The sequence below is a fragment of the Ascaphus truei genome, unplaced genomic scaffold (assembly GCF_040206685.1).
Source record: "Ascaphus truei isolate aAscTru1 unplaced genomic scaffold, aAscTru1.hap1 HAP1_SCAFFOLD_446, whole genome shotgun sequence".
Classification (NCBI taxonomy): domain Eukaryota; kingdom Metazoa; phylum Chordata; class Amphibia; order Anura; family Ascaphidae; genus Ascaphus; species Ascaphus truei.
Window position 1 is genome coordinate 155923 of NW_027456777.1, and position 26979 is coordinate 182901.

At 45.0% G+C, this 26979-nt stretch overlaps 1 protein-coding gene across 1 annotated transcript in view; it reads right to left on the reverse strand.

The window, feature by feature from the left end:
• Window positions 1-1015: 1015 nt before the first annotated feature.
• The window catches only part of LOC142484863 (uncharacterized), a 50349-nt gene continuing 24385 nt past the window's right edge, over window positions 1016-26979 (reverse strand). The window contains exon 5 of the mRNA XM_075584094.1: window positions 1016-3330. Coding sequence (XP_075440209.1) covers window positions 1901-3330 — 1430 coding nt within the window. The 3' untranslated portion in view covers window positions 1016-1900. The remainder of the gene's footprint in view (window positions 3331-26979) is intronic.

The window sequence follows — 26979 nt, forward strand, 5'->3', positions numbered from 1 at the left end:
GCGAATACAAGACAAGGAGTTTGGAGGCAAAAGGCAGGAGGGAGACAGGTCGATAGTTAGAAAGACAGGTAGGGTCAAGCTTGCTGTTTTTGAGTAATGGTATAACTGTTGCATGTTTGAAGGAGGATGGAAAGGTTCCAGAGCAGAGGGAGGAGTTAAAAATGCGTGTGAGCGTAGGGATTATAGTAGGACCAAGAGGTTTTAGGAGATGGGAGGGAATGGGGTCAAGAGAGCAAGTGGTAGAGGGAGAAAAGACGATCAACAGCGACACATCCTCCTCTGAGACAGTGGAAAAAGAGTCAAGGAAGGCAGGAGGAGAGTTAGGAAGAGGTGTAGGATGGGAGGAAGAAACAGAGGGGATGTTCTGACGTATGGATTCCACCTTTTCCTTAAAATAGTCAGCAAAGTCCTGAGCGGAGATGGAGGAAGGAGAGGCATATGAGGGTGGTTTGAGTAGAGCATCAAAGACAGGGAACAGTCGGTATGGGTTAGAATTGTGCATGTTAATTAGTGAAGAAAAGTAGGCTTGTTTAGCTTGTGAGAGGGCAGAGTTGAAACAGGATAGCATAAATTTGTAGTGAAGGAAGTCAGCGAGAGTGAGATTTCCTCCAGAACGAGTGGAGGAACGCAGCATGCACGTGTGGGAATTTGTGATCCTATACATATTTATATGGGTACTCTCTGCTTCACCTTGTGAGTACACATTGATTTAGATATAGGATCAACCAATCCAATATTTCCCTGCCCAGTGATTACCGAATTTCTCTTCCCTTTCCTTCCTCAATTATGTTGTGGTAACCGTGTACATTTTTGTTATTTCACCATATCCGTTTCCTTAATCAAAAACTTCATAATGTCAAAATTAGAGAGTTCATGATAATTTGTCAGTATAGCAAAAAGAAAAAGAGAAAAAGGATCAATAAATGATTCTAAATATTCTGAAAGACAAATTTGAAAATGGGCATTTATACTTACCTTATGGTATATCCTTAAAACAGTACCCTTGGACTTATGGTTTGTATTACTCAGTTTATTGATATTTTTTTAAACATTCAATCGAGTAGATTAAATACAATAAAACAAATTTATACATGTGTATATATATGTATTATTTACCATCTGCATCTAAGCCATGTCACGGTGGTATTTGTTTTTTCCTCACATTCATGCAATTGGATATGTACGTGATCATTTATTTACTAAAATCCTATATTGATCTTTCCCAGCATGTCCTGCATGAATGTGCTGTGAACTAGGTATTTGGTTCTAGGCATTATAGTATACATACTTAAAGTTATGTTTTTATATACAGATTATTCCCTCTTTGATATTATGATTTCTTTCATATATCACAGACAGGAATTACTGTTGTGTAAGTGTGTTCGTCATTATGTATTTTCTTAATAAAGTTTATTGTAATTTACTTACTGGTACTGTAAGGGATCCTTCCGATTGGTCCGGTGATGTTTTTCATGCGGGTCCTTATGCGCCCCCTCATTTTTTGTCCTATTCTTTTTCTTTCCCTCCTTCCTCCCCTCCTTTCCTTTCTTCTTTTCTCTTTCTCCTCTCTTCTCTTCCTTTCTCTTTGTCCCTCCCCCTCCCTCGGGCCGCGCTCACTGCGGGGATCACCGGGAGCCCACGGGTTGCTACTGCGCAAGCGCGTTCACCCGGGACTCCTGTGCACATCCCGCTATGCGCGCGGCAACGGGGAGGGATTTAGGGCTTCTCCTCTCTTCTGGGAGGGCTGCGTGCACACCAGGGTGACATGGATGGTGGCACCAGTATTACTATGCTACTGGTATATTGCCCAACCCTACTTTGAACAATCACATATTTTATCTCAAGTATGAATCCTCATGTGTGTAAAGAGGCTGATCCTCTGTGAAAAGCTTTCTCCACACTATGTACATATGAAGGGTTTCTCCCCTGTATGAGTCATCTGGTGTCTGAGGAGACTGCTCTTAACTGTGAATTGTTTCCCACACTCTGTACATGTGAATGGTTTCTCCCCTGTATGAGTCATCTGGTGTCTGAGGCTGTGGCTCTTAGTACTGAATTGTTTCCCACACTCTGTACATGTGAATAATTTCTCTCCAGTATGAGTCAACTGGTGACAGAGGAGGCTTTTCTTAAAACTGAATTGTTTCCCACACTCTGCACATGTGAATGGTTTCTCCCCTGTATGAGTCATCTGGTGTATGAGGAGACTGCTCTTAACTGTGAATTGTTTCCCACACTCTGTACATGTGAATGGTTTCTCCCCTGTATGAGTCATCTGGTGTCTGAGGAGGGTTCTCTTAGTACTGAATTGTTTCCCACACTCTGAACATGTGAACGGTTTCTCCCCTGTATGAATCCACTCATGGATGAGGAGCTCTCTCTTCCGAGAAAAGCTTTTACTACACTTTGCACATATGAATGGTTTCTCCCCTGTATGAGTCATCTGGTGTATGCGGAGGTGGCCCTTAGTACTGAATTGTTTCCCACACTCTGTACATGTGAATGGTTTTTCTCCTGTATGAGTCATCGTGTGTTTGAGGAGGTGGCCCTTAGTACTGAATTGTTTCCCACACTCTGAACATGTGAACGGTTTCTCCCCTGTATGAATCCGCTCATGGATGAGGAGATCTGTCTTCTGAGAAAAGCTTTTACTACACTCTGCACATGTGAATGGTTTCTCCCCTGTATGATTCATCGTGTGTCTGAGGAGGTGGCCCTTAGTACTGAATTGTTTCCCACACTCTGAACATGGGAATGGTTTCTCACCTGTATGAATCCGCTCATGGTTGAGGAGCTTTACCTTTGTACAAAAGCTTTTACTACACTCTGTACATGTGAATGGTTTCTCCCCTGTATGAACCCTCTGGTGAATGAGGAGGGTCCTCTTAGTACCTAACTGTTTCCCACACACTGTACAAGTATAAGGAGTCACTGCTGTCTGAATCATCTGGTGTGAAAGAAGTTTCCCCTTCAGTGAGAAACTGCTCCCACCATCTGTACATGTAAAGGTTTGCTCCCTAGTGGGGACACAATGGTGTGTGAGCAGGTCCCTGTCCAGTGAGAAGCTTTTGCCACACTGACAACAGAGAAAAGGCTGGGCACCACGGCTTCTTAAATCTCTCCCATACCTTTTGCTGGACCCATATTTAGAGTCCATCTCTGCTGTGTGCTGTACAAGGTCTGTAAAGTCACCATCATGTGGCACTGGTTCCTTGTATGTGTCTAAAATGTGGCAGGAATCATTGTTTTTTGGCACTTCTGGGCGGCGAGGAGTCAGACAGCTTCTGGATGTATCAGAGCTCAAGTTCTGTTCCTCATTCAGGCCGTTCTCTAACAGAAGTAAACAAAAAAGACAGAACAAATGTTTTCAATCAGTAAATCAAATTACTGAACGCAAATTACAAATCCAAAACACTGAAGAATTTATTTCACCAATACTTAATTAACAAAATATTCTCTTCACCCAGGGTTTTAAAATTGTTGCACATGGACATCCAGTGACCCCTAATGACTGTGGTGGTTCCCGAAGACCTGAAATGTATTTGTAGCAGCTCTCACAGTGAAATCATTGATACATATATAACTTGTATTTATTACTGTATGCATTATTTAAGGATACATGTACATCCTCCAAATAATTAACATTAAAATGCCCATGAGAAGCAAAGTTAAGGAACTCCTGGTCTATCATATTAGTGCGTTAATAATATCAACTAAACCAGACAGCAACCTACTGTATAGTGTAAAGATACTGTAGATGCCCATGTATGTATGTCTTTATTTATATAAGGACCAAAGTGTACTCCGCGCTTTACAGCAGAAACAATACAGTACAGGGAATTATAATACAATAAGTGCAACAAACACAATCAGACAATAGGAACGGAAATCCCTGCCCTGGAGAGCTTACAATCTAAGTGATGCAGTGACTACACTGCCCATGTAATCTTCTGCCATAAGACCCACATAAACTAAACTGCTCCATTTGTGTAATATTTTGTCAGTCACAAATACTATTCATATAATTTCCCAAGCACGCGGCCTTGGTGTAATATTTGACTCCTCTCTTTCCTTCTCCGCTCACATTCAAAACAAAGAAAAAATGAGCACTGCAGAAAAGAAGAACTGGAGGCAAAAGCAGAAAAAATAAGAGAGTTACTGAGACACAGCCTAAGTTAAAAGAGAAACCTCCAACGCGTTTCTCGCCGTGGGCGCTTTATCAAAGAGTGGTTTCCTGAGGCTAGAGAGTGTCACGTTATAGGCACACCCGTCGGAAACACTATATAGAGCAGTGTATCCCAACTTTTTTTATTTGAAGGAACCCTTGAAGTATTTCGAAAAATCTCGGGGAACCCCTATCTGGCTGACACAATAGGTTCGATTGGGGTAAATCACAAAATTTCACACCTCACAAGACACCTCTATTTCTCACCCTCTACCCATGTATTTCTCTTCCCATCCGTCTCACTCAGTCACTCTCCCACCCTTACGCCTCGCATGTATTTATCGCCTGCGTGTCACTCTTTTCCTTACTCACTCCTGCCCCCCCTCTCACTCGCTTACTCTCACTCCTACCTTCCGTTAATTACCCCACTCTCACTCAATCCACCCTACAAAATACATACCAAAAAACTCCACCCCCAGGGGGAGGGGGGCTGTGGTCAATAGGAGAAACCCCTGAGACTGCTTCAAGGAGCCCCTGGAATCACTGGTCTAGAGAGTGTCACATTGTAGGCACTCCCATCTGGAAACACTGCCTACCTGTATCCCAGGTAGAAACGTACCATGGGAACAAAACAGTCCGGGGGAAATGTAACCACGGAAAGAAGGCAGTATAACTGTGGGGGAGAAATCCAGCAAAAGGACACAATAAAGAATACAATAACAATAAACTTAAATAGACTCATAAGGACAATAAAAATGTAATGAAAAAGCATCAAATTTAAAAATGGATAAGATGTGGAGAGAATAAAATTATTTAAATTAAATAAACTGTAACACCAAATAATATAATAATGTAATAATATACATATAATAAATGTAAACACAACTACCTAGGCAAAGAACAATTTGAATCTTGATAAGGGGAATATACAGTTAGGTCCGGAAATAATTGGACACTGATACAAGTTTTATTATTTCGTCGGTGTTCGAAAATAAATTCAAGTTACAGTTAAATAATGAATATGGGCTTAAAGTGCAGTATATCAGCTTTTATTTGAGGGTATTCACATCCAAATTGGAGGAAGGGTTTAGGAATTACATCTCTTTAATATGTAGCCCCCTCTTTTTCAAGGGACCAAAAGAAATTGGACAATTGACTCAAAAGCTGTTTCATGGACAGGTGTGGGCTATTCCTTCATTATTTCATCATCAATTAAGCAGGTAAAAGGTCTGGAGTTGATTCCAGGTGTGGAATTCGCATTTGGAAGCTGTTGCTATGAACTCACAACATGCGGTCAAAGGAGCTCTCAATGCAAGTGAAACAGGGCATCCTTAGGCTGCAAAAAAAAAGAAAATCCATCAGAGAGATAGCAGGAACATTAGGAGTGGCCAAATAAACAAATTGGTACATTCAGAGAAAAAAAAACGCACTGGTGAGATCTGCAACACAAAAAGGCCTGGACGTCCACGGAAGACAACAGTGGGGGATGATCGTAGGATCCTTTCCATGGTAAAGAAAAACCCCTTCACAACATCCAGCCAAGTGAAGAACACTCTCCAGGAGGTAGGCATACCATTATCCAAGTCTACCATAAAGAGAAGACTACACGAGAGCAAATACAGAGGGTTCACCACAAGGTGCAAACCATTCATAAACCTCAAGAATAGAAAGGCCAAATTAGACTTTGCCAAAAAATATCTAAAAAAGCCAGCCCAGTTCTGGAACAGCATTCTTTGGACAGATGAAACCAAGATCAACCTGTGCCAGAATGATGGGAAGAAAAAAGTATGGAGAAGGCTTGGAACGGCTCATGATCCGAAGAATACCACATCATCTGTAAAACACGGTGGAGGCAGTGTGATGGCATGGGCATGCATGGCTTCCAGTGGCACTGGGTCACTAGTGTTTCTTGATGATGTGACAGAAGACAGAAGCAGCCGGATGAATTCTGAAGGGTATAGGGATATATTGTCTGCTCAGATTCAGCGAAGTTGATTGGACGGCGCTTCATTTTACAGATGGACAATGACCCAAAACATACTGCGAAAGCAACCCAGGAGTTTTTTTAAGGCAAAGAAGTGGAATATTCTGCAATGGCCGAGTCAATCACCTGATCTCAACCCGATCGAGCATGCATTTCACGTGCTGAAGACAAAACGTACGGCAGAAAGACCCACAAACAAACAACAACTGAAGACAGCTGCAGTAAAGGCCTGGCAAAGCATCACAAAGAAGGAAATCCAGCGTTTGGTGATGTCCATGCCTTCCAGACTTCAAGCAGTCATTGCATGTATTGTATATCTTTATTTATATAGCGCCAAAAAAGTACATAGCGCTTCACAGTAGTAATACGTGTTGTAATCATATAAATAACAAATAATATATAAATAACAGGTCATGGGAATAAGTGCTTCAGACATAAAAGTAACATTAAGGAAGAGGAGTCCCTACTCCGAGGTGCTAACAATCTAATTGGTAGGTAGGGAGAACGTACAGAGACAGTAGGAGGGAATTCCAGTAAGTGAGTTTGCAGGGGGCCAAGCTTTATGTATCATGTGTCGAGGATTATCCACAGTGCTATTCATATGCTTCTTTAAGCAAATGTGTCTTAAGGTGGATAGAGAGGGTGCTAGTCGGGTATTGAGGGGAAGGGCATTCCAGAGGTGCGGGGCAGTCAGTGAGAAAGGTTTAAGGCGGGAGAGGGCTTTAGATACAAAGGGGGTAGAAACAAGACATCCTTGAGAAGAATGCAAGAGTCGGGATGGTGCATAGAGAGAAATTAAGGCTGAGATGTAAGGCGGGGCAGAAGAGTGTAAAGTTTTAAAAGTGAGGAGGAGAATTGAGTGAGAGATGCGGGATTTGATCAGAAGCCAGGAGAGGGATTTCAGGAGGGGAGACGCGGAGACAGTTTTAGCAGTCGAGTAACAGAGGAAAGGGCGTATCTTTGTGATATTGCGGAGGAAAAAGCGACAAGTTTTAGAAACGTTTTGAATGTCAGAGGAGAATGTGAAAGAGGAATCGAGTGTGGCCCTAGGCAGCGTGCTTGGGCTACTGGGTGAATGATCGTATGTTCAACAGTAATGTGGAAGGAGGTAGTAAGGCAAGCTTTGGGAGGAAGTATAAGGAGCTCTGTTTTTGCCATGTTAAGTTTCAGTCGGCGGATGGCCATCCAGGATGATATTCCAGAGAGACATTCAGAAACTTTGGTCTTTATAGCAGGTGTAAGGTCAGGGGTTGAAATAAAAATTTGTGTCGTCAGCATAGAGGTGATATTTAAACCCAAAAGATGTGATTCGGTCACCTAGAGAGAGTGTGTAAAGAGAAAAGAGAAGGGGTACCAGGACAGAGCCCTGGGGTACCCCCACAGAGAGATCGATAGAGGAGGTGTTAGCAAAAGAGACACTGAAAGTACGATGGGAGAGGTAAGAGGAGATCCAGGATAGAGCTTTGTTACGAATACCAAGAGTATGGAGAATGTGGAGGAGAAGAGGGTGGTCCACTGTGTCAAATGCTGCAGAGAGGTCGAGTAATATGAGCAGAGTGTAATGACTTCTGTCTTTGGAAGCATGAATGTCATCGGTTATTTTAGTGAGGGCTGTTTCAGTTGAGTGAGCAGTGCGGAAGCCAGATTGTAGAGAGTCTAGAAGAGAATAGGTGTTGAGAAAGTGTAGCAATCGAGAGAGTACAAGACGTTCAAGGAGTTTGGATGCAAAAAGCAGGAGGGAGACAGGTCTATAGTTAGGACAGGTCTGGTCAAGCTTGCTGTTTTTGAGTAATGGTATCACGGTTGCATGCTTCAAGGAGGATGGAAAGGTACCAGAGTAGAGGGAAGAGTTAAAAATCTGTGTGAGCATAGGGATTATAGAAGAAGCAAGAGGTTTTAGGAGATGGGAAGGAATGGGATCAAGAGGGCAGGTGGTAGAGGGAGAAGAGGAGATCAGTAGTGACACATCCTCCTCTGAGATACTGTCCCGGCCGAGCCTAACAAAAGACGGGAGCTGGCCGGGATCGCAATGGGCAGGTTGCGGAAAGTTGCGGGTACGTTCCCCGCACGTTCCCGCGCTTGAATAGATAAGCACTATGGCGCTTTCTATTGAAAGCGCCTGAGGCGCGGGAAAGCGGCCGCGAACCTGCCCGGTTTTCGGCAGGAGACAACCGCACGGCGCCCGAGTTTTTTTTTAACCGCGGTGGCGGCCGCTTTAGAGTCAGCTCGGCCACCACTGTAACAGAAAAAGAGTCTAGAAAGGTAGGAGGAGAGTTAGGAAGCGATGTGGGATGGGAGGAGGCAACAGATGGGATGTTCTGACGTATGGATTCCACCTTTTCCTTAAAAAAGTCAGCAAAGTCCTGAGGTGAGATGGAGGAAGAAGAGGAGGCAGCCGAGGGTGGTCTGAGTAGAGAGTCAAAGACAGAAAAGAGTCGGCGTGGGTTAGACTTGTGCGTGTTGATTAGTGATGAAAAGTAGGTTTGTTTAGCCTGAGAGAGGGCAGATTTGAAATAGGACAGCATACATTTGTAGTGAAGGAAGTCTGCGAGCATATGAGACTTCCTCCAGAGACGTTCAGAGGAGCGAGTGGAGGAACACAGCATGCGCGTGTGGGAATTTAGCCAGGGTCTGGGGTTAGAAGGGCGGGTGCGACAGAGAGAAAGCGAGGCATGTAGATCAAGACAGGAGGATAAGGCAGAGTTGTAGTTCCTGACCAGGTTGTCAGGATCCGAGGCAGAATTGAGAGAGGAGAGGGAGGAGTGTAAAGTGGAATCAAAAGCTGGTAGGTTAATAGAGCGCAGGTTTCTGCAAAAACGAGGGCTAGATGGAGATGGAGAGGGAGAGAAGCGAGAGAGAGAGAAAATGAGATGAGGTGATGGTCAGAGAAAGGAAAAGGAGAAATGGAGAAATGGGTGAGAGAAAAGTTTTACATGCAAAGGATTCTCGACAAAGTATTAAAAATGAACATTTTATTTATGATTGTGTTCATTTGTCCAATTACATTTGAGCCCCTGAAATAAGGGGACTGTGAATGAAAATGGTTACAATTCCTAAACGTTTCATACGATATTTTTGTTCAACCCCTTGAATTAAAGCTGAAAGTTCATTTAAAGTTGTTTCATTTAAAATCCATTGTGGTAGCTAGCGTACAGAACCAAAATTATGAAAAATGGTGTCAGTGTCCAATTATTTCCGGACCTAACTGTACATAGTTACATAGTTACATAGTAGATGAGGTTGAAAAAAGACGTACGTCCATCAAGTTCAACCTATGCTAACTTTAGACAACAGATACTTTATTCTATATCTATACTTACTTATTGATCCAGAGGAAGGCAAACAAAAAACCCCATTAAGGGGAAAAATTAATTCCTTCCTGACTCCAAGAATTGGCAATTGGATTAATCCCTGGATCAACATCCTTCCCATGTAAGAATAAGATGTAAATAAACAAACCGCGCTGAGAAAATTGCCACAGTAAGGATACAATACTACTTATCAAATGTGACTAGAGAGACACATACAGTATGTATCTCAATGATAGAAACAAATGTATATGAAACACACACAGTATTATATAACCTGAGAATGGGCAAAGGAATAATATAGCTTAGAGAAAATGTTTTAGGTCCCATTCTGTATTAATCCCAAAAGGGGATAGAGTATTAAGTGAGTGGGTACAAAACATCTCACGCTGATTAAGCTGTTTAATTCTATCACCCCCTCGTGTAGGAACAGGTATAGATTCAATCCCCTCGTGTAGGAACAGGTATAGATTCAATCCCCTCGTGTAGGAACAGGTATAGATTCAATCCCCACGTGTAGGGACAGGTATAGATTCAATCCCTTCGTGTAGGAACAGGTATAGATTCAATCCCTTCGTGTAGGAACAGGTATAGATTCAATCCCCTCGTGTAGTGACAGGTATAGATTCAATCCGCACGTGTAGGAACAGGTATAGATTCAATCCCCACGTGTAGGAACAGGTGTAGGATTCAATCCCCACGTGTAGGAACAGGTATAGATTCAATCCCCACGTGTAGGAACAGGTGTAGGATTCAATCGCTGAAAAATGAAAGGTGGACAAGTTTCCCAATGTACAATGTGTAAAATATGTTTGGAAACTGGGAGCATCTGATCTAGTTTTTTTTTTTTATAACTTGTATTTTATTGGTTTTCAAAGCTCAGAGAAAGTACAACAGGTATCCATTACAGGATCGTGAGTTTTTTACATTCCATAGATAAGATAACTGAGTACAGTGTATAAACATTGTTTATAACCTAACTGGGTCGGTGGGAAAGAAGGGAAAGGATAGACAGGGGAGGTGGGTGGGGGGGGGGGAGAACGGCCGATGATCCATTCGAACCTATGTTGCCTGTGTTTTAGCTTCCTGAAATCGGGGTTGTGTATACGATTATTTGCCTCTCCAACGTAATCTACCTGATAGTGACTGACAGCCGGTCGACCAAAGATATCATCACAGGAGAACGCATCTGCAATTATTAAATTATTATTGTGGTTATCTCTACCCCCGGGATGTCTGTCTGGGCTAACCAGGGTGTCCATACTTCTAGAAAATTTTCGCCCGAATCATTAATAAGGCTTGTCAGTTTTTCCATCTGACATATATACCAGATTTTATTCCAAATTTTGGGGATTGTAGGAAGTGCATTCTGGTTCCAGGATGCTGCGATCGTGCTCCTCACTGCCGTTGCGAAATGGGAAATTAGTTTGAGTTCAACTTTTGCTAGTCCTGGGATTGCTCTGTTCAATAGAAAGAGCCAGGGAGCAATTGAAATTTCGAGGCTCAATATCCTCTGTAGCCAATCCTTAATTTTGGTCCAGATTGGAACTAAGTGAGGGCAAGATCACAGCATGTGTAACAAATCTGCTGACTCTCCACATTGTAGCGGGCACAACGGGGAGCGTCCTAGAATAAATTTCGATAATGTTAGTGGGGTATGATACCATCTCATCAGGGTCTTATATGCGTTCTCCTTTAATGTTACGCATATCGAACTTTTAGAGGCTGCCGTCACCATATGTGACCATTCGTCCAAATCTGGGTTCTCACCTAGATCTTTTTCCCAATTCAACATATAGCTTAATTTGCTTGTTACCTTGATAGCAGAACCGACTACCTCTCTATACATTTGTGATGCGAGTCCTTTTGTTGATGTCTCACTAAGACAGAGCCGTTCAAATGATGTCAGTGGGGGGGGGGGGGGGGTGTGGGTTAAATTTATTATAGAAAGCCCTGATCTGAAGGTATCTATACAGCTCCGATTGTGGGATATTTTTATCTGAGTTGATTTGTGCAAATGGCAAAATTTTGTTGTTACCTTCCAGATCTCCAAGTCGTACTATACCCTTTCGTTTCCAAATTGCAAAGTTTTCCCTAACTAAGCCAGGAGCAAAAGATGGATTATCCCAGAGAGGCTTCATCAAGGTGATTTTGGTAGTTAGATTACATTTGAATTTAGTTGCCTCCCAGATCGCCAAAAAATTTGTCGTCGAGGATAGCGGTGATGGTATAGCTTTCCTAGCTATTTTTGGGCTCCAAATTAAGTTGCCTAGCTCCAATGGTGAGCAGGCAGCGGTCTCTAATGCTACCCAACGTCTCAAATCCGGGTTTGTGTTCCATTGAGAGATTTGGCATAATTGTGCCGCCTTGTAGTATAACAAGCAAGGTGCCGCTAGCCCCCCTTCCGCAGTTTGTCTCTGGAGGGTTTGTTTATTCAGCTTTTCTGCCGCCCCATATAAATTTGGAGATTGAAGATTGAAGGCTGAGGATCTCGTTCAATCGGAGGGGCACCGGGAGCGCTTGAAATAGATATAGGATTCGTGGTAGTAAATTCATCTTCACGCTATTTATTTTACCAATCCAAGATATGTTACATTTTGACCAGCGACCTATAGCCACCCGTAGGGTCCTGATTAACCTGGGGTAGTTTGCCCGATAGACCGAATTATAATCTTTGGTAATATATATTCCGAGGTACTTAATTGCTTTATTCTGCCAATTGAAGTTAAAATTGATAGAGATAAGATTTTCTAAAGGTTTCGGTAAATTTATGTTTAGGGCTCTGATTTAGGTTGGTTAATCTTGAGCCCTGAGATTTTATTAAATTGACCCAGCAACTCAAAGAGATTGGGAAGCAACTTCAGGGGCCTGGACAACACCAGGAGGACATCATCTGCATATAGGGCTAATTTATGTGTTTGGTTCCCAAACTCTAGGCCTGTAATATCCTTATGGTCACGAATCTGGGCCGCCAGCAGCTTTATATACAGGGCGAATAGGAGGGGCGAGAGGGGACAGCCTTGTCTTGTCCCACTTTTAATCTTGAAGGGATTGGAAGGGAAGCCCTGGTGTACCACCCTGGCTGCAGGGTTCGAGTAGAGAGCTAAGATGGCTGATGATATTTTTTCATTGAACCCAAATGTGCTCCATAATTCTGACCTTCACTGGTCTGATTGTCCGCCCAACAAATCCTCGACCACAACCGCCGGTTAAGTAATAAATCACACAATTACAATTACAATGAATAAAAACTGGAATTGTGTGTGTTTTCTTACTGTGTACAATATCAATAGATTTGATAGGATTGGCATAGCAAGAAATACACATTTACCACATTTGAAAAATAAAATAAAAAACCATGTATTAATTTTGATTCATGAACACTGTCTGACCTGGAGGTAAATAAACTAGGCGAAAGATAGTTTGCCAAGGATTTAACCTTTCTAAATGCAAATTTTGGTCCTGGTTCAATTGACCTTTATTTTTTTTCAACTTTTTATTTTCTTCATTTTTCACATATACAGCAGTTTTAAGACATATTTTGACCCGTATTAACTTAGCCTGCCATATGTACCTACTCACACTGATACACATTGAACATAGACTCGGGGGGGCGACACATTAGGGGAGAAAAGGTGGGGTAGGGGGGTTGGGGAGGGGGTTGACCCTTATTCCACAGCTTTGGACCTGTTCAGCTCTTACTGTTCAGCCCCGTTATGGGCGTTCCTATTTTTTCCTGCACATCCCGCGCCCGCTCTATCCCCTTTATATGGGGCTCTTACCGCCTGTACTTGCCCCTGTTACGCGTTATAGGAGAACTCACCTTACACTATTACAGCCAAATGGTGGCATTGCTCACCCCTACAATGTCAGTCTGCGCCAGCCAGGGGAACCAGACTTTTTGAAAATTTGAGCCAGTGTCATTGGCCAAGCTTGTCAATTTCTCCATCTGGCAGACGAACCAAATTCTGTTCCGAATCTTTTCTAACGATGGGGTTGTGTTTTGCTTCCACAATGCTGCCGTCTCACACCTCACCGCCGTTGCAAAATGGGCGACCAATTTGTTTCCTGCTCTCGACAGGCCCTCTAGTGGCCTATTTAAAAGAAATAGCCAAGGATCTAGAGGAATTTCGAGGCCCAAGATCCTCTTCAACCAACTCTAAATTTGTTCCCAGATCGGGCGTAATCGAGGGAAAGACCACAGCATGTGCAGCAGGTCCCCGGGCTCTCCACATTGTCTAGGACACAAGGGGGAGTAACCCGTGACAAATTTAGATAACCTAACTGGAGTGAGATACCACCTCATTAACACTTTATATGAGTTCTCCTTTAATGTCGTACAGATCGAGGTTTTTGCTATCGCTTGTCTGTCCAGTCCTCGTCCTCTAATGCCTCCCCTAGGTCTCTCTCCCATTGGGTCATGTAGTCAAGTCGTGGTCTGCTTCCATCTCCAGGATCGATCACCTCTTTGTACAGTCTAGATATAAGTCCCGGTGTGTTGTGCCCACGTGCACAGAGCGTTTCGAAATTCATCACTTTAGGACGGTTCGTGTATTTGGTGTAAAATGCCCGGATCTGGAGGTATCTAAAGAATTCTGTGTTTGGGATGCCTTTGTCAGCCTGAATTTGCGTGAATGTTTTAATAGTGATACTGCCTTCCAGATCCTTCAGCCTCCCGTACCCACTCTGTTTCCAGAGTATAAAGTGTCCCTCGTCCATCCCAGGAGCAAAATCAGGGTTACCGAATAATGGTGTCATCAGCGAGCTCCGTTTGGTTAAGGCGCATTTAAATTTGGTGGCTTCCCAGACCGCAAATGAGTTAGTCATTGAGGACAGCGGTCTCGAGATCTTCTTTAATCTAGTTTTTGGGTACCAAATTAGGTTCTGAATGTCCAATGGGGCACACAGTTCACTCTCCAGCTCCACCCATCTACGAAGTTTTGGATCTGTGTGCCATTGAATAATTTGGCTCAATTGTGCCGCTCTGTAGTGCGAGAACAAGCAAGGTACCGCCAGTTCGCCTGCTGTTTTGGGCTTTATCAGTGTTGTTGCTGGTATCCTAGCTTTCTTGTTGCTCCAAATAAATTTAAAGATCTGGGCCTGTACGTCTCTAATGTCTGCTCTATCTATGGGTATGGGGAGTGTCTGGAAAAGGTATAGTAGTCTGGGCAGAAGGTTCATTTTAACGCTGTAAATTCTTCCAATCCAGGAGATACCATATGATGCCCATTCCTTCAGCTCCCTTCTCAAAGATTGTAAGAGTTTGGGATAATTTGCTTTATATAACAATCTATCCTCCTTTGTGAGATTAACTCCCAGATATTTAATCACCTTGGGTTGCCAATTTAAATTGAAGTTAATCTCTATTAGTTTTTCGGTGGTTTTAGGGAGGTTCAGGTTCAGGCCTCCGATTTTGATTGGTTGATTTTAAACCCTGAAATCGAATTGAATTTATCCAGGTGGTCAAAGAGGTTGGGTAGAGAGACCAGGGGCCTTGACAATGTCAGGATAACATCATCCGCATATAACGCGGTTTTGTACTCCTGAGATTGAATTTGGATTCCTGTGATGTCTTTATTGCTGCGTATATGGGCTGCTAGTGGTTCCATGCAGAGGAACAACAGGGGCGAGAGTGGGCAGCCCTGCCTTGTACCACTTTTAATTTGCAGCGAGTATGACGGGTACCCCTGATGGATTACCCGCGCTGTTGGGTTTGCGTACAGCGCTTTGATTGCCCAAGTTACTATGTCCCCCATTCCAAACGTTGCAAGCGTGGCATCCAGGTAGGGCCAGTCAATTCTGTCAAAGGCTTTTTCGTGTCTAAGCTTACTATTATTCCCGGGATCCTGTTGGCATTTATATATTCTATAGTATCAACTATCCTTCTAGTATTATCGGCCGCTTGCCTACCTGCGATAAAGCCAACTTGATCTGGGTGAATCAGCCTAGGCAGAATCGAACTCAATCTATTGGTCAGTAATTGAGAGTAAATTTTAATATCTGAGTTAATCAAAGATTTCGGCCGATAGCTTGGGCAATTGGTGAGGTCTTTGCCCTGCTTATGAATCACCGAGATGGACTCCTGCAGCATCATGTCTGAGAAGGAGCCCCCTGCTAGAATGTGGTTGAACATCCTCAGCAAGTGCGGGGATAGGATTCCTATATATTTTTTATAGTACAAATTAGAAAATCCGTCTGGGCCCGGAGCTTTTGCAGGTTTAAGGTTAGCAACTACTTCTTGTAGTTCCTCCGCTGTGAACTCCTTCCCAAGGAACTCTCGCTCCAACCTCGTTATTCTTGGCAGATCTGCTTCGGCTAAAAATGTACCTAAAGCTTTACTTGTTTTAGCGTTGTGTCGAACCTTCTGGCCATCATATAACCCAGCGTAGTAAGCTCTAAACTCCTCAACTATGTGTTTGGGATTGGCTGCTAACTCTCCCGTTTTTGTCTTAATCGCGTGGATTGTGTAGTGGTGCTGTTTGTTGCGAATTTTCCTAGCTAGCATGGTATCTGGCTTGTTCGATTTTTCAAAAAATTTCCTCTTTGTCCAACTCAGTGATTTTTCAGCCTGGGAAGTGAGGAGGAGGTTAAGTTCTATTCTTACGTCCTTCAACTCCTTTAATGTATCGGCTCTACCCGTTCGGGTATGCAGGATAGAGGTGTCATGGAGCTTCTCACGTAGCAGCTTTGTTTTAGCCTCCCTTGCCTTTTTCCTACCCGCTGCTATGTTGATCAGGACCCCACGCATTGTGGCCTTGTGAGCCTCCCACAAGGTGACGTGGGACTCCACACTGCCAGTGTTGGATTTAAAGAATTGTGAGATCTCATCTTTTATTTTTTGCGCGACCTCTGGGATCTTGAGTAAAGACTCATTTAGTTTCCAATTTGCTCCCGGGCTGGCCAGTTTAATCTGGGAGCACTGTTATGGATTACAAGTATCTTATGACATATATAGCATAATTAATACAGGTCACAGGTACTGTACATATATAGTATCATTATAAGGCTTAGTACAGCTTAGAGCATATTGTCAAAATCATAGCTTTCATAGCTTTCTCTTGTCTTAGAAATAATAGGTTGTTTTGCTAAGAAATGGACAGGATATTTGTACACAGGTACATATGCATAAAAGAGGAAGTAACTCACGTAAACAAGCCGTGGTCGCGCTGTGGTCAAACTGTAAATGCTGGTAAACATACGTCAGTAGCCACAGAATATTGTCACATATCACACGTCAGACACGTACGCAGCAAACAATAAGACACCATATAAGTCAGGGTGCCCCCATATTAAATCAGAACCGAAGTGGGGAACCACACAGATGAGACTTACCTGAGACTGGCTGACCTATCATAATATCTTTGGGTTTGTGAGTATAACAGGCATATTAACTAAATAATCTCTGCATAGTTAGAAATGGATTGTTAGCTTACTGTTAGCTGATTAGCTTACAAAAGTTAGCTTGTTGTGATATTTCTGATTATTATTGTTGTGATACAATAAATAACAAACCTTATCTTATACAAACTCTGAGTGACCTTTCTTTATAATAATCTCACAATACCCTTGCATCTCAGGGTGTGAAACTGAGAGTCTGCAAGTACAACATCGTGGTTTGTGTTCCTGCTTAGGGCAGGATATAACTTACCACGAGGCATTACTTGGGAGAAGAAGGTTAGGCATCGAGCCCAAATTATGGCGCCCAACGTGGTTAATTACTCATGAGTTGTATAAATAAGTCATAAATCTTATGTTACCCATTTAATCTTTAAAGTACACGTGTATGCTATTTCCTCTTTATAATAGAGAAGGTACAATTTTCATTATATATATATATATATATATATATATATATATATATAATCGTATATCATGGCTGTTATGGATTTTGCACGAGCTGCAGACCTAAATGTTTTAATGAGAACTCAGTATCATAGAGATCTGATTGATGGTGAAATTCAGGCATTTGAAATTCAATTTGGCCCGTAGGGACCTGGTGCTAGATACTGCTATCTAACAATAGACACCACAGCTGATCCAATCACATATCAATACATACAACAGGCATATAACCCGTTGACACATACGATCATCAATTTGACATATAATGCAGCAACTGTCATTTTGGGGCAACAGCCTGTGCTTGCTACAGGCGTGGACAGACATGGTCCTATTAATTCTGGTGCGAAATATGGGGAGAATCGCACACACTTATTTACACCAGTTACATTAATTGAGTTAACACAAGCTGCACGGGATGTTCTGACAGAGCGCGCTAATGCTACTGCAGAAATCACACTGCTAAGAGAAATTATTAATGTCTTCTTAGCAACAAGAGGAGCTCAAGCGTTAATTGACGTGCCAGCTCGGGTACAAGTCTGTATCCCTATGGCCAATATTAAGGCAACAATTGGTCAATTACCTACAAATCCAAAACACATTGCATTGTGGCTTAATGAAAGAACACATTCTTTAGATGGAGTTTATCCCACACCCACCCCACAACAAAAACGTGCTTTAGTGAATTCTTTGCTCCCGGCAGGTTTGTCAATCACATTGGCTGAAGCACGAGACTGGGATTCAGTCATCAGCAATGTGTATGAGAAAACCCACGGGAAGGTTACTATTTCATCACTGGCAGATACGCTAGGACAGGTTAATAAGACTAGTGGAATTGTAGCTGCTTACATTCTAGGGCTACGTTTTACACAAGGCAACCATGAGATTGTTTGGGGTTGTCTTAAGGCATTGATTAAGGGCCAAGGTCTGCTGTTAGACCTTGAAAGACAAATACAAGGTTTACCAGTAGAACAAAAACCAGTAATGGTTCCTGAAATTTTGAAAAATACCTATACTCTCGTTGGCAGAAGTTTAACCGGGGAAGTGACAGGTTCGCCTAAATCGCAAATCAGTGACAGGAAGCCTGAGCGAACAAACACAGACAAGGGGAGAAATTTTCCTGTCCAAAACAGGAAATGGAGACCTCCATTCAATCAATATCAAACTCCAGTTTATCCTAGAGACGAACAGTGGGACAGAAAAGCTAATTTTTCAAAGAGACAATAGGAGTTTTCAACTGACTTGGACTGTGAAATTTGACTTGAATGCAATCATCACAGAACAAGTTAACAAAAGCGTTTTTAGTGATAAGGCAAAATTATATAATTGGTTAATGACACACAAGTATATTTTTCAACAATGGGAAAATCAAGTGGGTTTAAGGAAAGGTATTGTACATGACATTAATACATGTTCTACACTTCCAAAGAAACAGGCCCAATACAAAATTAATCATGCCGCCTTACCAAGCATACAAATTGTAATCAATGATTTGCTTAAACAAGGAGTACTGGTTGAACAATATAGTAAGTTGAATACTGCAGTATATCCAGTGCCTAAAAAAACGGTTCATGGCGAATGGTGTTAGATTATAGGGAAGTTAATAAAGGCACACCTTCAGTGACAGCACAGAATACACATTCACCTTCAATCTTAAGCGGATTACAGCGTAAACGCTTTAAAACTACATTAGACTTGAGCAATGGCTTCTGGGCGCACCCCATCACGCCTGAGAGTTATTGCGGCATTTACCTGGAAAGGTAAACAATTTTTACACGTTTACCACAAGGTTTTGTAAATAGTCCAGCTTTGTTCACAGTAGACGTAGTCTCACTATTGTCTAAGATTGACAATATGGAAATTTACGTTGATGACGTGTTTTTATCACATGACACAGAAGCAGAACATTTTAAAGTTCTGACAGAAGTATTGCTTACATTGACAGAGGCCGGTTACCTTGTTTCCCTAAAAACAATCACAGTTTGCACAAGAAACTGTGACATTTTTAGGTTTTGAAATAGCTGAAAATGGTAGAGGCCTCTCTAGTAATTACAGAGAGAAAGTTTCTAACATCAGTGTTCCTAAAACACTGAAACAGTTAAGGAGCATTATTGGGTTACTGAATTTTTCAATGACGTTTATCCCAGATTTTAATGTACTGATTGAACCATTACATCACGCAATATCACGCGAGATTAAGTCAGAACAGACTAGGCCGAAAACACCTTTTAAATGGTTAACAGTTGAGGATGAGGCATTGCGAAAGTTATTAGCAGCAGTTAATGATGCTTCCTACTTAGCGCAGCGCGACCCAACAAAACCATTGTCAGCTTATGTCAACATTTCACCTCTAGCTGCATACATTAGAATTTACAATGCTATGGAAACAATACCAATTACATTTTTATCTTATGTATTTACAAATACAGAGAAGAGACATTTGCCGCTTGAAAAATTGTTATCAGCGGTTACACTTACAGTGCTGAAATCACGTGATTTGGCACAGGGACAGGATATCTATATACAGTGTTCGACAATTATATACATTTACTCGCCCGGGGCGGGTGGATTTAACCCCCGGGCGAGTAAATATTGGCACAAGCAGCACACGTGTATTTTTTAAATTTCCCGCGCTCACGCTGCTGTTTTTCCCGTGCTCGCGCTGGAGAAAAAAAAAAAAAAGCCAGCTCTCTGATCACTGCCTTCGCTCCTCCCCCACCTCTCAGCAACTTCCCCTCCTCAGCTCTTCCACTCCTCCCCCTTCCGCCAGCCAGCCCCTTCCACGCCTGTCTGCCTCAGGCCCCTGCAGGGCCATCTGTCACCCCCCCTCCGTCCCATCGGGCCATCCGCCCCCCCCTCCCTCCCATCGGGCCATCCGCCCCCCCTCGCATCGGCCATCCACCACCCCCTCCCATCGGGCCATCCACCACCCCCTCCCATCGGGCCATCCACCCCCCCCCTCACCCCAATCTCTCCCGGCCTCCGTGCGGCCCCCCCCCTCACCCCACGCGTGCCTCTCCCTGCTCTAAGCAGGGGAAATCCCCTCACCGGAGCCTCTCCCTGCTCTAAGCAGGGGAAATCCCCTCACCGGAGCCTCTCCCTGCTCTAAGCAGGGGAAATCCCCTCACCGGGGCCTCTGCCTGCTCTAAGCAGGGGAAATCCCCTCACCGGGGCCTCTGCCTGCTCTAAGCAGGGGAATGCCCCTCACCGGAGCCTCTCCCTGCTCTAAGCAGGGGAAATCCCCTCACCGGGGCCTCTGCCTGCTCTAAGCAGGGGAAATCCCCTCACCGGAGCCTCACCCTGCTCGGTCTAAGCAGGATACTGCGGTGTCGGTGTCCCCCTCTGGAGGGGGCGCGGCCCCTTGCAGAGGCCCTCCTGCCGTGCGGAGGCCCCCGCTGCCATGTGCGACCCCCCTGCCTTGCAGAGGCCCTCCTGCCGAGCGGAGGCCCCCGCTGCCATGTGCGACCCCCTGCCTTGCGGGTGAGTGTTTGTGTGTGTGAGTGACAGACTGTGTGTGTGTGTGAGTTTGTCTGAGTGAGAGTGGGTGTCTGTGTCTGTGAGTGTGTCACCCTCTCTCTCTCTCCCTGTGTCACCCTCTCCCTGTGTCACCCTCTCCCTGTGTCACCCTCTCCCTCTCCCTGTCACCCTCACCCTGTGTCACCCTCTCCCTGTGTCACCCTCTCCCTCTCCATGTGTCACCCTCTCCCTGTGTCACCCTCTCCCTGTGTCACCCTCTCCCCGTGTCACCCTCTCCCTGTGTCACCCTCTCCCTGTGTCACCCTCTCCCTGTGTCACCCTCTCCCTGTGTCACCCTCTCCGTGTCACCCTCTCCGTGTCACCCTCTCCGTGTCACCCTCTCCGTGTCACCCTCTCCGTGTCACCCTCTCCGTGTCACCCTCTCCGTGTCACCCTCTCCGTGTCACCCTCTCCGTGTCACCCTCTCCGTGTCACCCTCCCTCTCCGTGTCACCCTCCCTCTCCGTATCACCCTCCCTCTCCGTATCACCCTCCCTCTCCCTGTGTCACCCTCTCCCTCCCTCCCTGTGTCACCCTCTCCCTGTGTCACCCTCCCTCTCCCTGTGTCACCCTCTCCCTCTCCCTGTGTCACCCTCTCCCTCTCCCTGTGTCACCCTCTCTCTCTCCCTGTGTCACACTCTCCCTCTCCCTGTGTCACCCTCTCCCTCTCCCTGTGTCACCCTCTCCCTGTGTCACCCTCTACCTGTGTCACCCTCTCCTTGTGTCACCCTCTCCCTGTAACCCTCCCTGTCCCTGTCACCCTCCCTCTCCCTGTGTCACCCTCCCTCTCCCTGTGTCACCCTCCCTCTCCCTGTGTCACCCTCCCTCTCCCTGTGTCACCCTCCCTCTCCCTGTGTCACCCTCCCTCTCCCTGTGTCACCCTCCCTCTCCCTGTGTCACCCACCCTCTCCCTTTCCCTGTGTCACCCTCTCCGTGTCACCCTCCCTCTCCCTGTGTCAACCTCTCCCTCCCTCCCTGTGTCTCCCTCTCTCCCTCTCCCTGTGTCACCCTCCCTCTCCCTGTGTCACCCTCCCTCTCCCTGTGTCACCCTCTCCCTCTCCCTGTGTCACCCTCTCTCTCCCTCTCCCTGTGTCACCCTCTCTCCCTGTCCCTGTGTCACCCTCTCCCTGTCCCTGTGTCACCCTCTCCCTGTCCCTGTGTCACCCTCACCCTGTGTCACCCTCTCCCTGTGTCACCCTCTCCCTGTGTCACCCTCTCCCTGTGTCTCCCTCTCTCTCTCTCCCTCTCCCTGTGTCACCCTCTCCCTCTCCCTGTCACCCTCTCCATGTGTCACCCTCTCCATGTGTCACCCTCTCCATGTGTCACCCTCTCCATGTGTCACCCTCTCCATGTGTCACCCTCTCCATGTGTCACCCTCTCCATGTGTCACCCTTTTCCATGTGTCACCCTCCCTCTCCATATCACCCTCCCTCTCCGTGTCACCCTCTCCCTGTGTCACCCTCTCCCTCCCTCCCTGTGTCACCCTCTCCCTGTGTCACCCTCCCTCTCCCTGTGTCACCCTCTCCCTCTCCCTGTGTCACCCTCTCTCTCCCTCTCCCTGTGTCACCCTCTCCCTGTGTCACCCTCTCCCTGTGTCACCCTCTCCCTGTGTCACCCTCTCCCTGTGTCACCCTCTCCTTGTGTCACCCTCTCCCTGTCTCTGTGTCACCCTCTCCGTGTCACCCTCCCTGTCCCTGTCACCCTCCCTCTCCCTGTGTCACCCTCCCTCTCCCTGTGTCACCCTCCCTCTCCCTGTGTCACCCTCCCTCTCCCTGTGTCACCCTCCCTCTCCCTGTGTCACCCTCCCTCTCCCTGTGTCACCCTCCCTCTCCCTGTGTCACCCTCCCTCTCCCTGTGTCACCCTCCCTCTCCCTGTGTCACCCTCCCTCTCCCTGTGTCACCCTCCCTCTCCCTGTGTCACTCACCCTCTCCCTGTGTCACCCACCCTCTCCCTCTCCCTGTGTCACCCTCTCCGTGTCACCCTCCCTCTCCCTGTGTCACCCTCCCTCTCCCTGTGTCAACCTCTCCCTCCCTCCCTGTGTCTCCCTCTCTCCCTCTCCCTGTGTCACCCTCCTTCTCCCTGTGTCACCCTCCCTCTCCCTGTCACCCTCTCCCTGTGTCACCCTCTCCCTCTCCCTGTGTCACCCTCACCCTCTCCCTGTGTCACCCTCACCCTCTCCCTGTGTCACCCTCTCCCTGTCCCTGTGTCACCCTCTCCCTGTCCCTGTGTCACCCTCTCCCTCTCCCTGTGTCACCCTCCCTCTCCCTGTGTCACCCACCCTCTCCTTGTGTCACCCACCCTCTCCGTGTCGCCCTCTCCCTGTGTCGCCCTCTCCGTGTCGCCCTCTCCCTGTGTCGCCCTCTTCCTCTCTCTGTCACCTTCTCCCTCTCTCTGTCACCCTCTCTGTCTCCCTCTCTCTGTCGCACTCTCTCTTTGTCTCTCATTCTCTCACTGTGTGTGTCTCTCATTCTCTCTCTTTCTCTGTGTGTCTCTTTCTCTGTGTGTCTCTCTTTCTCTCTGTGTGGGTGTGCCGCTCTCTGTGTGTGTGTGGGTGTCTGTCTGTCTGTCTCTCTCTGTGAAGCGCCGACGTCCAGACACTGGTTAAGGGGTTCAGGAAACTAGTCATTCACATCTGGCTTTTATTTCTAGATCCGACATTGACACACACACACACACACACGACTAATGTAATACAATAAATACATTTATGTCAAAAACGAATGTTGTTCTGACTAGGAATTTATTAAATGTATTTTATTTATATATTTTATTTTAAAGCGGGGTTGGGGGCGGGACTAGGGGCGGAGTTGGGGGCGGGACTAGGGGCGGAGTTGGGGGTGGGACTAGGGGCGGAGTTGGGGGCGGGACTAGGTGGCGAGTAGATTTTTTGGTTGGGCGAGTAGATTTTTGGGTGATTTGTCGAACACTGTCTATATATACACTTCAGTAGCTTCACTAGCAACATTGCAGAAACAGACCATTCCGGACAGGAAGGCGTTAAGAAGCCGCTGGTTGAAGTGGTACACAATTATAGAGGTTCCGCACATACATTTTGTGCATGACAAAACATTGACAACATTAGATGATCTCCCATCCCCTTTTGAAGGAGTGACGTGGGAAACACAAAAACATCCGAATGACTTTTATACATGCATTTTCTACACAGATGGTTCAGCTGTAGACTCAAGCAAAGAAGGAGTAAATAAATCTGCAGGTTCAGGAATTGCTAAATATGATGCAGATATGAATCTGTTGCACAGTTGGCAATTACCTAGAAGGAGATCACTCTGCACAGTTTGCAGAGATTCACGCATTAGCTTTTGCTATGAAAGAAGCACTTACAGTTAAAGGACATGTACTTATAGTTACAGATTCCGCATACTTAGCACGTTCAGCACTGCAGGACCTACCAATATGGAAATCAAATGGATTTTTGAATGCCAAAAGAAAACCACTAACGCACATTGCTAAGTGGAAGGTCATTGCGGCCTATTTTGATCAAAAGCCTGATATTGAAATTGTACATGAGCCAGCGCATAGAACGCTTGGTTCATCGGTTCATACTATGGGTAACCAGTTTGCAGATAGTCTCGCGCAAACTGTAAGTCAAAAATTATCCGTTAACAAAGTGTTAACAAGGGCACAGTCAAAGTCAGCCAGTCTCGATGCAGAGTTGTATGCTTGTCTGGATACTACTAGGCCTAATCCACCTGGTTATCCTAAGAAATACTCATTTAAACAGGTCGACAATAATTGCATGGTTGTAATTGATACTAATGAATTCATTGTTCCCCCTGTAGCAAGCAGAATGCAGATAGCTACGCAAGCACATGACAGTGTGGGACACCCTCACCTAGGGAGAGAAAATGTTTTGTTGACACTGAAACACAAATATTGGTGTCCGAATATGAAGAAAACGGTTAAGTCAGTCTAAAGAAACTGTAAACCATGTCGGTTGGTAAACAGTCCTAATCATCAGACATCACCATTTTTTATTAATGCAATACCGAGCAAGCCGTTTCATTTAATATATTTAGATTATATTGGACCATTACCTACATCACATTCCTACAAACATGTTTTGGTTTGTGTTGATGCTTGTACAAGGTTTACGTGCTTATACCCCGTTCGTAGTACGACAGCTAGCTCTACGATTAATTGTCTCAACTCCTTAATAAGCGTAGCTAAGCCCAAGGCCTTTTTGATTCCAATGGTGGACCTGCTTTCACAGCAGCAGAAACCAAGGAATGGGCCGCAATATTAGGTATTGACTGGGCCTACAGCTCGCCGAGCCATCCGGAGTCCGCTGGAATGGTCGAATGTAGAAATTACGAGGTGAAACGACTTTTAACCAAAATGCTATCTAATCGTCCTACACAGTGGTACCCACTTTTGGTCACGGTCCAAATTGACCTAAATAATATTCCTAACACAACAACTGGTAAAACACCACATGAACGGTTATATTTTACTCCTATGAATACACAGTTTAATAATGATTCTATTTCTGTCCCAGGGAGACTTGAACAAATATTAATTCTACAAGAATTGAGGGATTCTTTTTCCCATACAGCCCACACACCTAAAGCTTGGACGCCGGAGATTGGACATTCGGTCCAGGAGAGGGTTGCTAAGGTAAAGCCGTTGCGGCCTAAGTGGAAGAAACCAACCATGATACTGAAAAAGATAAACGAGCGTTCCTTTGTTATCCAAGATACTAAAGGCAAAGAAAGGATTGTGAGTATAGACAATCTTAAACCCACAGCTCACTGCAGTGAAAACACTGTAAAAGATGGAGGAGACACCATATCTGGCACAGACTTCGATGGAGCTGCAGTCTCTCGGAGCACAGACTGCACGACCACAGGATGTGGAAACTAATCACACAGGTGAGGTCCAACAAGCTGAAGCTGACTTCCCTGACCGTGACCAAAGACATACATATGTGTTACCTGCCATACCGGATCAACGCAATATTTTCCGGAAGGCCTATCAAACAATGGCTAAGGTAATCACGAAGAAAAGACTGTTTAAGACTATTTTGTGTCTCTCAATCTGTTTTGCTTTTCTAGCAATATCCGCCAGCGTTATTTTCAGGTTACAATGGCATTCTGTGACTCAACAAGAAGGCAAGATCATCAATTGGCAACGTACAGCTGCACACAGTATTACCACACCAGACTCCAGAATCGTGAAACGAGGACTTCACTACGATTTGAAACCGGTGGAGGTACAGTCGGTGGGTATACCTCAAGGTGTGTATTGGAAGCCGTTTCCTAAACCTATTATCCAGAAACGAAAGACTTTGGGGATTTCACAGGTTGTGCTGTTTGATTCAACTGTGCTAGCTAAAGAGGCTGGTATAACTACGCCAGAAGGAAGGAAGCTGGTGTTAACATCTGAATGCACAGAGGCAACAGCTGCAATATACAAGCCTGAAATATGATTTACCCCTGCATGACCATTGGAAGCAGCAAAGCTACCGTGAACAATGTTGTTATGCTGAATTTGGACATTGCTATTTCATTGACTTTCAAGGAACACGTAAATGGCCAACGAAGGAGCTGAAAGCTGATCATTGCCCTCGGCCTGGTGTAACCATGGACAATATAAGGTATAAGCAATACCCTATTTTTTATCTGAATACAGGTCAAAATACGCAGAAAGGATTTGTTTCCAACGGACAGACTGATCCAAGAGTGGCATTCTGGGAAGGTGCTGAAGAAGAAGAGTACAGAATACCTGGAGGGGTAAGAGCCTATAATTCTGCGTTTTTTTGCTCTGACAGTATTTACTCAGAATGGTGGGACCCATCAACAACCGCTGATGAACTGTTACTGAAACTTCAAGCTGTGATGGAAGATGCTAAAACTGGACAGCTACAGACAGAAGCACTTCCGAAAGAATGGAATATAAAAGGTGATGGTATGTTGTTTCGTGAACCAACAGCATGGGACACTTGCACTCAACCACGCTTTGCTACATTTACCAATACTACATACTACAGCCATTCATGTAAAGGTTTCAAGAATGCGTGTGGTATCACATTGGAGAAATTGATTAATGAAGGAATCTGTGATAAGGACAATACAGTATTCAAGTACGGGTGTAAACCCTGTGCTTTTTATTACAATCTCACGGAAGGCTATTTTAACTGGCAACCGAAA